Raw genomic sequence first — 12,594 nt, forward strand, 5'->3', positions numbered from 1 at the left:
GTTACTTAACACCATCTACTTGGGGAAACCCATCTTTATAAAGTTTGGAGCATTCAGTGTCTTTTAGTGGAAAACTAGTAGTAAACACTGTGACAATTGCATACTCGCAGAAGAGACACGGGGAAGCATTCAGCCTCCATGCATTCTGCTGCTGACATTGGGTGAAGAATAACAAATTTACTACTGTTCCCAACTTCTGCCTTTCCTTTAAATCGTTCTCCAGAAGAAGCCTCTTCATTTTCACAAGTTTTTATTTCCTTCCCTTTATAATCACTTATACAGGAGATGATGTCACTTTAATGTTCCACATACAAACCTACACATGGGCATTCGTAAAAGGATCACACTAAGCTACGACTGTGGAGCAGCCCTGTGAGGTGGAACTATGCTTTCTTTCGAGGGCACAATACAAAACTTATCTTCTGTCACTTAACACTGTTTTAATGCTTTCGAAGCTCTTCGCAAATATTAATTAGCTCTAAATAAATTTTAATTATTTCTAAGAGTGGCCCTAGAAGATCTGTATCATCTGGTGTGAAATCTGACTTTGGTGAAGTCAACAGCAACAGCTCCTCAGACCGCAGTCGAACTGACATTTCAGTCAGCATTGTGAAAATGCTGGGAGTCGTGTATTATCTAGTAAGTATCACAAGTGAAGTTAACTAGCAACAGCAGCAGTTACAAACAATAGGGTTAAGCACTGCTTACTGAGATTAAATGAGAAGGGTCACACAACCTGAGCGGCGTGCATAGCTTAAATGTGGGAGAAGCTTCACAGCAGTTTGGGAGATGCAGTATCCTGCCTGTTTGGTTTCAGCATCGGCTGAAATGGAAGGAGCTCACTGCCGGTAAAGCCCAACCTATTAACATACGTAGGATACTGGGGTTAACTCTTAATGACTGCACATGGTCACTTTGTTAATACTTCACTTTGAAGCATATACTCTTTACTGAGTGATTTCTATCTGACATATATGATTATATATAATATAAATATTAATTAAATCTAAAATATATAAAAATATTACACATTGTGCATGTAATAATATATGAAGAGGTTTGCATAAAAGCTAAAATTTTTGAATACCAAATAGCACAGTTAATAGGCACATAGCAAATAGGTAGGTAATTGGTGTTTTTCTTATTGATAATGGACAACATAGCCATATTGCATACTTCCAACACTTTTTTTTTTTCACAAGAAAAAATGCTGTAGTTGTAAATAATAGATTTTGGCATTTTATAATATTATTTAATATTTTACGTGCAATTCTGTCTAGGTGTGGAGATTAAGAATTAACTGGAACCATACATCATACATATTTTTCTCAAATATAAATGTAATCCTAATAGAAGTTCCTCCCTTTTTCTGTGCCAACTTTACCACTACACAATATGCCATAGAGAAAAAAGGGTAAGTGTCAACTTGTGTAAATTGTCTCTTATGTAATGCAAACCATCTGTTTAAAAAACAAAACAAAATGAAAAACCAAACCACTCCCAAGCATGATCTGCTATGGCTAAAAAGAAAGAAGAGAAAATTTACTACACTGAATTGGAAGCTGAAAATCATGACCTGCCTTGTAGCCATGGAAAAAATATTTACCCATCTCCTCCCTATATTTATCCAATTTTGAAAATATTTTGAGAAGTGACTAATTTACTGAGTACGTATTAGAGATTGATACTGTTGTATTCTCTTTAGAATTTCAGCCTTATAAAATATTTCCAGTCAGATAGGAGCCTAAGAGGATAAGCTGCTGCATCAGAAGATCCCTGAGTGCCAAACAACTGGAATCTGGCAAAGTACATAGGTACAAAAGTATTGGTACAATTGTGCCTGTTCTTCTGTTCTTCTTTGGGTATTAGTCATGACATAAATTTAAATGGACCCATTATGACCTGCTAGGACTATTTTTGTCTTATTTGCAGTCCAACCTTCATAAAAGAAAGCATGCATGGCGAAAACAGTACTCTCACTGTTCCAATGAGTTCTCTCCCTCATTAAGCCATTACTTAATTGGGAAACCAGGTGTGAGGAATCCTACCACACACACTCTTTGAAAGGAGTGGGAGACATACATCTCACCCTCTGTTGCTCTAAGATGGACAGGTAAATCAAAAGGCACCGAATAAATGAATTTGGCTTCACTACCTAAGCTGAATGAGACAAAAACAATGAATACCTAGTTATACCACTACTTTTCCTCTTTCACTAACCTCAAGGCTTGATCACACCTTCCCTTCCAGCTGCAGCTGTGCTGGCTGAAGAGGCCACCATCTCCACTCACAGCCCTCTGCCAAAGGTTACCATTGTGACCATTGCTTGTTTAATTGCTTCCCAACATGTTTCCATTAAATCTAGCCAGCTTAGTTTAAGCAATTTTAACAGAATTTCAACTGCTATCCCAGTTTGGACAGAAGCAGGTTACTGAGTGCTTAAGCTAGGCCAGGCTGCCAGAAGTCAAAGGCACAGAGATGAGCAACACAAGGCAGTTATCTCTCCAGTCACTTGGCCTGCAGGCAGAAAGAGGCAAGTAACCCATGAGGTGTGAAATAGCTCAACTGACTAGAGGTCTGAGTGCCTCAGATGACCTGCTGCTTAATTTGAAGCACAATTTTGGAGAAGTTATTTTTCAAAGGGGCAGGGTACATAATAGTATAAACGCCTTGTCCCTTTGAAGGTGTTCTCAGCCTAGGGGACACCTTAGTTATCCATAACCAAGGTAATGAACATCAATAATTATTTATGAAAATACAGGTTATTTGTCATGGCAATTTCCCCTTCTTTCTCCTTCAGTCTTTCAAATCTCTTTTACTGAGAAACTCCATCTGAATTTCTCTAAGAACTGATTTTCACAGGTCTTAGTTATTTGTGACTAGAAATGAATTGTCCCATGGAGATTTTTGTTGTCCCTGTGTGCAAGTTGTTAACAGCTGCAGTCAGATAAAGATGCAGGTAATGGGATCCTCAGAAGTTCACAGGAATGTTTTTCTTGCAAAAGTGAACTTTGTGAAAGTTAGGTATTCAACGTGCTGAAAAGTTGAGCAAATTGATCTCCAAGTTCTCTGATGAACTGCTACACTGGTACCAACTTTAGTTCATTTCAAGCTATCATAGGTAACTGTATTTAAGTTCAGAGTATAAACAGTACAAGCATTTGCTAAATATCCTTGAGACTTAGATCCCAGTGTCTTTTCAAATGGAGATTTAGTCTTCAAAATCACTCAGGTGCTTTAGAAAAAGCTATCCAAACCTCTTTGTTTTTCAGTCTCCCACATCTTTGCCAAGAGTCCTGATAAACAGAAGGGCAAGCAGAGAAGTGGGAGAAATATGTTTTAATGGCTTGTCAAAAACATTACTTGATGTGAACATGTTATAGTTTTAAGGCACTTCCTTTTTCTTCCTTGCTACAAGCTTTCTAGGTGCAGCTAAATTGGTATATGGTTTTGTTTACACTACACTGTGAGTGAAAAGAAAAATCCTTTGGACTACTTATCACTTTTCCTCAGATTCTCAGTTAAATTCAGTCAAACATGCCAGGGAATCACCAAACAGAGAGCTGCCTTTTTCCACTGGCTTCTGCTCAGTCCTAGACCTTGGCATGCTGTTAATTCCAAGCCTTACTGCCAAGAGCAGCAACCACTTTGCTCTTTTTTGTTTTTCATTTTCAAGGTTACACAAATACGTGATGTCATATGTACTTCATGGATGTGAGGTACTATATGACAGCCTTACAGTTAATGCACATGCTGTAAAAAGAAGGAAGAAACCAACCTCAACTCTTTCCATCCAAATCAGACTTCTTTAACATGGAAGTGACTTAGTCTGCCAGCTATATCTAACAGGATGCTTTCTTGACCATTTCCAGGCCTACAGTTATGGTAGCATCATATTCAGTGCGGCTTTCAGTTAAGCGTTCGGTAATGTGAATCACTGCTTCTCCCATTTGAGAAAAAATGAGTGTGAAATCACTGGAAGAACTGAATGAGTCTATGTTTTGGCACTGCAGCTGCTGAGGGACATGAAGTGTTTTGAACAGCAATTTTCAGTAGTGGTCCTAGTCTGTAAAACATTAGGAAAAGGCAGTTGTGGCCAAAGCAACTCATCTTTCTCACTTAAGTACAATATCTATAATGTTACGGGAACTGAAAGAAATCTAAAATCATTGGCTAGGCCAGTTAAATAAAGGAATCTTTTTAAGTACTAATTTTATGAAACTGCTGCAATGGCAATTGCTGAGTTACTCAAAACAACTGATGAATTTGTGGGCTGATGAATGATACAGATGACACGGATATAATAAAGCTAAGCACACTTAACAGAGGCAGAAAATGGTAGAGCAAGCAAGTCCCAGATAACTGGGTAGGAAACTGGAGTCAGAAGAGTTATACAAGCACAAATCAAGAAAACATGACTGAAATTCAGGCTATAGCTAAGTCTATTCATGGAAATGGAGATCCTCAGTTAATCTTTAACTTGCATTTGTTGCCATCTTACTGACAGGAACATGAGATTCTATGGAAAGCTTAAAGAAAATTGAAGTATATATATATATCTGCAGAGTGTAGAGAACAATACAAGTCTTTCAAAGATTAAAAAAAAAAGTAGATGCTATATTTTTTTCTGTTAGTCTCCCATAAATATAGTTTGTGCTAGTCCATCAAACTGAAAGGCATATGCTATCTTTGATCTCTGTGCAGAACCCCTGTTGAGATTAATGTGCATTCTGTGTGAAGAAAGAGACTAGAATAGGCCCTCAGTTCACAAATAGTAAGCAGGCTGCTTCAGGAAAAAACATATTTTCTTACAACAGCGTTGAAATTTATCAGGAACTTTCAAATAGCTTCCCTTCAGATCTATGTATGTGTGTGTGGTCATGAGCATTCACTTTTCAGAAAGATCTGTCAGAAAGAAGGTGCACAAATCTACTCCTCCTGTGAAATGTTTTGCTGTTATGCTGAAACATATTTCATCTCTGACAGCCTTTTCTCATTCAACACAGGCTACTTCTGCAATTTAAACTCATCTGTGCAAGTTGTTGGTTTTGTCCATCAGATCAGAGCCTTATACAGACTTGCATGAAATTGTACCTTGTACCCACTTCCAGCTAAAAAAGTCTACAGGACTTACTGCATCCCGCTTTGTAGCTGAAACCAGGAGGAAGAAGGAATCCTTGCTGAGCAGCTGCTGCTAGGGTTCGTTGGTCTGGAGGGAATACGGGAATCATTAATGGAGGCAGCTGACCCTGGACCTGCTGAACAGGAGAGGGAAAATCAAACGTGGAATTTTTTCAGGGGGAAAATATCTGCTTATGTGCTTTCGCTCACTTCTCTTCTGAGAGGTCAGATTTGGATACGCTCCTCCATAATGGGGTGTTCCAATGCATCGACTATTCAACCTCATCTTAATTATCAAAGCACTTAATATGAATCACATCATTCCAAAACAAATCAAAAGATTCCACTGATGCATACCTGCATCCCAATTAATTACTGCCCCCACACTCCACAATACCTCCATCCTCTTTAACTGCAAGGCGGCCTTTTATTCTTTTTTTATTGTATTGTGTAACAATGTCTTTGTCTCAAATAGCAGTTTTTGTCTTGACTGAGCCCAAATGCAAACATCCAAGCACACAGAAGAGTGTGTGAAAAACTAATGTACAGCACAGTCTTTACTTTTTTTTTTCTGCACATATACGTGCACTTACAGGTATGTGTGAAAAGATAAAATCTCAGATGGCAAGAAAAAAAGTGGAGACTTTATTCACAAACACAACAAAGTTTAAAGTGTTAGCTGTTCAACTTTGCACAGCAACTGTACACAACCATGTAAGCCAGGAAATGGAAAATATTATGTTGTAAGTGGATACTGCAGGGGACTTAAGACATGCAAAAATTAGTCATCAAAACTGGAAGTATGCCACAGCACGGCACCTAATATTATTGCTTTTACCAAATTTTGCAGGGGTTTTAACTAGCAGAACTGGACATCGTCTTTGTATTTCACACAGATGAGAAACACAAGGGCTGCTAGATTAAACTCTTAAATGGCTGGTTTTCATTTCTTTTTAAAAACACCATGCTGACAAATACAACTTTTCTGGAGATTGGTCAGCAGAGAATTACTCATTTTTAAAAGAGATCATCTTAGATTTGCAGTGGTGCTGTGAAGCTGAGACACTGGAGGTACAGATCCATTATCAAAGACTAAAGTGCAGTTTGCGGTTTGTTGCCTTAACAAACAAAATCAGGGTGTTGATTGACAAGTAGTTTTAGCCAGAGGCAGGTATTACTCCATTATTGTTTGCATAGCAGAACTGGCTCCTTGGCTGCCACAGTTCAGAGTATGGCATCTTAACTTAATTTCAGTTTAATCTAATCTCTTGAAGATCTAGGAGATGTCTCACATCAGCCAATACTGCCACAAAGTGGAAAAGCGTAAGAAATTTGGGATAGTAACCTCTTAATTTATTGCAGGACCTGTCAACATCTATGTGTGTGCTGCCTGCATCCCTATAGTCTGAAGCAATTTGCAAGGGTGGATTTCAAGAGCACTGTTGATGGATGTATTTGCAGTAAGAGATAAAGACTGGGACCAAAGCTACAGTAGATGCAGCTCCTCTCATTGAACTCAATCCATTTTTTGTTTCTTCCATGCTCTTCTTTTTATTCTCATCCTGTTGACTAGAAGGCATATGCACTTCAGCAGTATTGCAGAAGATAAAAAACATACAAAATATGATTTCTTCTCTCTAAACACTGTTACCCTGGAACTAACTGTTCAATGTCTTCTTTTTCTTCCTTTTTTTTTTTTTTTCTGTTTGGGATTTTTTTTTTTTTTTTTTTAAAGACGAAGACAAAGTAACTGTATTCATTTAGAACAAAAATGAACAGCCGTGTGGAATTTTTGCATAGTACTCTTCTTCGGCAAAAAGCCACAGAACTTTTTTTTTAAATGGTTTCCAAGGATGAAAGTGACTTTGCCAAGCAAAGAAGCTTCAAAACAGGACTCAAAAACACTAATAGAAAGACAGATGGTTCTACTAAGAGCTTTGCTGCCAAAAAAAATGTTAAAAAAAGTGAAAAAAAAATGAAATGATGTTATTGAAGCTGACTGCAAAGTTCTCTGATGACTGCAAATACTCTTGTCCCACTGCAAGTGTTAACTCTGCCTCCAGGGCTAATATAACTAAAGCACCACACACACACAAATTGTCATTGCCAAGCCCACAATGTAGCACAAGTCTGCACTTGATTCCAAGTGACTGCCAAACACACGAGCAAAACACCACACTGAAAAATTCCCATTTAGGAAAACATTTACCAGAAAAAAAAATAAAAATGCCCTTTCTTCTTAAATCTGACTGTTGCACTTTCGTTTTTTTCAAATCACTGCTCCCCTTTCTCTCTCCACGGAGCCTTCAGACCCACTAATTTCAATAACACAACCCCAGTTTTGTAAAGGAGGGTAAGAACTATAGAGTGATGAGGATGGTTTGCATGGATACAGAAATAACGCAGTCAAAACAATATGATTTTCATTCCAGGATGGAATGTATGTAGCACCACTGAAACAGCTACACTTCATTTTCTCCCAAATACAAATAAGCGCAATTATTATTTTATTTTAATCCAATTACCTGACACAATGCAATACAAATTACTCCTCGTTTTTACGGCTTATTTAACTACCACACTTTAACTTTTGGTATGTTTATTATTATTACCTAGAATTGCTAGGATACAGCTGTTTCAAGTGGCACTTTTATGCAAAAGGTATTTTCCTTTTGATTCTTTTATTTTTAGCTATTACCATGTCAGTTAACATCTTTCAGAAATTATCTGGATTGGTTTGTTGGTTTTTGGTTTTTGCTACATAGTTCACATACTTGCCAAAGTTTTCTTAATAGTGACTTCTTCATTTTTAATTTCAATGTAATAGACTACAAATTAGAGCTACTTTAGGTCTCTTTGGTTTGTTTGTTCTGCTAATGGACATGTATATGTAGACAGAATGCATCTTTAGCAATCTAAAAATGCACAGAGTTGTCAAGACTCCCTACCTGCAAGTCTCTCTGCATGATTATCTACCTTGAGTTGTAATTTCCTGAAGGTGAAGATTCTAATTTTAATCCTCACAATAGATTTAATGAGCTACAATCTCACCTCATAACTTCTTACCTACTTTATTATGTTAAACTGGATAATACAGATACAATCTTCCCGGGGGCTGTTTTTTCACTACACATATTATTGTCATGATGTCAACTGATCACACAGAGCCCTGCTCTTACTTTCAATTTGAATGTCAACACCACATATCAGATTAACCAGAAGTACTCTTGTACTGCACGTCACACTGTAGAGGCACGTTATGCAAAGAAAAGGAATCTGACATATACAAAATAACTAAGAACTAAGCAGAATGTTGTCAGAGCTGTGGCACCGTATACAATCAGTTCACTGCTCAAGGAATTTGTACTTCCATTCACGTATCTCTCACAAATAATTTGGGGCAAGGAGGAAGCCCATGCTACAAGAAAGGAAGTAAACCCATACCATTCGATATTTAGCTTTTGAGAAACTCTTCCCTTAAGGAAGAGGATAAACAGGAGTCCAAACAGGCCAAGAAAACAAAGCTTCTCTTACTCCCAAGGAGTACATTTCATCATCTGCTGTAATGGCAAAGTATTTTAGGAGTAGATGAAACTGCAACTATGTTTTACCTGGAGTCCAAACCGAAATCAGGGACTCTTCATATTTGTCACTAAAATGACACAAAGGAGAGTAGGCCCAAAAAACTTCGCAACGAAAATTAGTGTGAGAAGGTGACATAGCACTGATGTACTGTGCAAGTGGGAAACTGAGGCACCCAGAGCTGCCTGTAGAGATTTTCAGTTTGGGGAGGTGCCTCTCCGAGTCTCTCCTTGTTTCTGCATCCTTGAAAATCTGACATTAAATAACTTATCAAAAGTAATTTGCTGTTAAACTTGGAACGGAATCAAGATGGGAAAGCGTAGGCCAGCATCTTCACAGATCTGTACGATTCCTTTGTGACCTGACCATAACAAATACAGTCACACAAAGAAGTACATTCAGTGTAGCTAAGGCGGGATTCCCAACATTCCTAGATTCACTGTAAGTGTAACTAACAATTCTGCTTAAATTGTGGTCTCCTACCTGCTCTTAGGAACCTACTGTGGTTACCACAGCTACCTAAGGGCTAAGATTTTAACAGTTACCCCTACTGCTTGCTACTAGCTCCTGCGTGACTTAAGTAAATCGAGACCGCAAACAATTGACAACTGCATTTTTATTCCATTTTCTGTAAAATGGCACTATATAAATAGCTACAAATACAAAAATAATAAGTTAAGGAAACATGCAGGTTGCAAAGGTAAGCATTCAAAGCTTATGAAATCTCAGAATCAGGATAACACGTATGACCTTATTTTGGCCCTTGATGCCCATGCATTTTGACGCAGTCTTAAATTAACAGTTCAGGGTTTTCCCCCCTCACATGATTCTTGCTCAATCCAGCAGACTCATAATATTTCTCAAGTAATACAAACCCATACTTTCAACAAGCACAAGCCCTGAGCATAGCTGCTATTATATTTAATTATTTTATTCATATACACCTATGCCAGTTCCATTTCCGCTGTTGCTCATTAAATGTTTATTAGCATAAACTTTCATGTTAGTTTTCCTCTCTCCAAAGTAAGTATTTCATTACATTTCCTGGCATCCATGTATAACACTTCACACTGAGGGGTGAATGCTGATCTTCCACCCACCTCTAGTACTTCAGAAGTAGTTCTATCAATTTCAGTGAGATTGGTGACGAAGGAACAAATTACTCAGCGTGAAATAAGATGGCAGCAAAAAGCAACACTCCCTTCACTGCAAACTGACAAAACTCTGAGCAGTTCTTTACCTTTGAGCTGTTTAAAGGATGCCCTTCAGGAGCTGTATGAGCATCTTTACTGAAATGATCTCCTACATGGCTTCTCAAGTAGAAGTGTGGCTAATTTTTTTTTTCCACGCAGTTAATGTCAACTGCTCAAAGAAGTTCAAGTTTTACATTCCCAGAACCGTGGATGTGCTTGAATGATTCTTTTAACTTCCAACTCTTGTATGAGTAGCTTCTTGCCCACGACTTGTTTAGAAGTACCTCTTCTGCTGTGTATATAAGAATGTAATGTACTTCTGCCGTGCAACGACATAAATACGTCCTTCAAAAATGACACATTCAATTGCATCAGTCCCCCTTCCTCCAGAAACACTTGGCTCCTGGTGGTGCACACTCTGCTGAGGGACTGGATTCCTCAATTAGCACATGTGTTGGCCATTTCTTTCTCTCTCTCCCACCCCTCCCCTCCCCACATCTATCTTAAGGGAAGTAAAAATATATGTCCTCATATAACTACAATCTGCTATTTTCCCTTGCAGTGACGTTTAAAATAAGAAAAGAAAATGTTGTTCCCATTCTCTATATCAGTTCCCTAAATTGACACTAGTGTGTCCTAAAGTTACACAGCAAGGAGACCTGCCGAGCCAGGTAATACAGGGATCACCATCCCAGTGAGTTTGAGGTGGATTTTATGGGGTGCTTGGAAGCTGCTTAAGAAACAGTAAACAGAAAATGCATGCCAAGGAAAAGAGACACAGAGGAGACAGACAGCACACTTGTCCTACCCCCTGCTCTGAAGACCAAATGCTTTGCCTTCACTGCTGAGCTCACTGCACTGCCAGACATAGTGGTAGAGCAGTCCTGACACAGGATTTTTTGAATCATGTTTCTTCTTGATTTCTACCTGAGAATTTTTCTGCAGTGGATGATATCAGCCCTATATATTACTGTTCTCTTCACTGTGCAAGAGGCTCACACAATTAATAGCAGTACATATCAAAATTCATCCTGTCTGAACACAGCAGCGAACTCTACAGTAGTAACTCACTGCTTATAGTTGTGTATAAACACTGGTACCTATCACAGAAAAGGATGCCCTCATATCGACAATCTTTTAAGAAGAATAAAAAAAAGGTTATTTAGGCAGAGAAAAAACAACAACAAAAACAAAAATGTATTCCTTTAACTCCATTAGCGTAGGAAAGCTTTATTTGGAATTATAGTCTAGAAAAACTTACTTATTAGCTTGCTGTAATACAAAGAAAATCCCTAACAAGTTAATAGTTAGTATGAATGCACCTTGGCTTGCAGAAAACACCAGGAACAAACTTTGAGGAAAACTCAGCTGCAGCGCAGAGAACTGCATAAACATTTTTTCATATTACATAGCAAGGCTTTTCCAGGCAAGCTTTCTGATTCTGCTCAGTCTTGCAAGAGAATCCGGGTGTCACTACCAGCACCTATCTCAAATTTATCTCATCATAAAGTCTTTTAGTATTACCAAACTGAACACATGCTTAGCCTTTTAAACTGAAGTGCAGAGAAGCGCCTCAAACTGCCAAATAATACAGACGGTAGCTGTTTTCATGTCAATAATGTGCTTCTGAAGGCTTCCCTGCTCCACCACATACTAAAGAACAAAATGCACTGGTGAGAGACAAACACCTCCAGCAGAACTTGGAAGGATGTGAGTCAAAAGGACCCTTTGCATTAGGGAACATCTCCTGGATACTTCTAAGGGGGGGAAAAACGCATCATTATTTATTCATTTGTGTAACTAAAATAACTTTGTAACCCTTCCTTTATATTTGATTTATTACAGAAAAAGAACACATAGGTGGGGAAAGCAGTAACACCAGTTTTGCCCATTGAGGATGATGTACAATGAGGAGTATTCTGGCTTATGCCACTTAGCATGGAAGTTATTCACACAGCAATTCTGCCATAAAGGCATTTGCACTAACAGCCCAATTGAAAAAGGAAGAAGCTGTCTGAAAGAAAAAGAACACAAACAGAAACTCCAGGTTTTTGTTTTGTTTTAAGACAGATGTCTAAGAGTTCATGCAAGAATGGCTGCTGCAGACTCAGCAAAAATCCATTAGTTGGGGTCCTACAACAGAAACAGAACTTTAAGGGGAAGCCACTGTAATTCAAGGGGCAACTACATTGGAAGTCTGAAGACCACTCTCAAAAGAACCCTTTCTAATCAAAGTCAGTTGCAGCTCAGGAGCAAAACTCAAAATAATTTACTCTTTCTTTTGTTTGATCATTTATTCATTTATTTATTTGGTAGACAGAAAAGATCCACTGTTAGGTTGATTGAGCCATATGTTCAATGATGACACTAAAGTCAGCAGAGGACAGAAAACTGGCTTTTGAGGTAGGCTGACCACTGTCTGGGACAGACTAATATATTTCACCTTAATTAAAGTTCACACAAATGCTATATTTCTTATGCCACAGCCCATAAGCACCTAGTCATCTTGTGTAGTACCTTTCCTAGATAAGCAAGGGCTACAGCAGAAGCTGCCACCAACCTGTGACTGTCACAACTAATGATTTACATGACATATTGCACTCAGCGTATTTGTTGGCTAATAGCAACTTGCTCCCAAATGTCACTGCTATGTACCAAGAGTTATCTGCAAAGTCACACCCTTCAAACTGAAAAGCCT

General features: G+C 38.3%; 1 protein-coding gene across 41 annotated transcripts in view; it reads right to left on the minus strand.

The window, feature by feature from the left end:
- SOX5 (SRY-box transcription factor 5) overlaps positions 1-12,594 on the minus strand; it is a 622,935-nt gene that overhangs the window by 91,601 nt on the left and 518,740 nt on the right. For 23 of the 41 annotated variants that reach the window (XM_085542555.1, XM_085542533.1, XM_085542492.1 and 20 more), the window contains one exon: positions 5,135-5,255. In XM_085542555.1, the coding sequence (XP_085398681.1) occupies positions 5,135-5,255 (121 nt within the window). Of the gene's footprint in view, positions 1-5,134; positions 5,259-12,594 lie in introns of all 41 variants that reach the window. The other 18 variants (XM_015868603.3, XM_085542516.1, XM_015868586.3 and 15 more) reach the window with 1 other exon arrangement.

This window comes from Coturnix japonica, chromosome 1, assembly GCF_054131305.1.
Source record: "Coturnix japonica strain WE chromosome 1, WE-NBRP24, whole genome shotgun sequence".
Taxonomy (NCBI): Eukaryota; Metazoa; Chordata; class Aves; order Galliformes; family Phasianidae; genus Coturnix; species Coturnix japonica.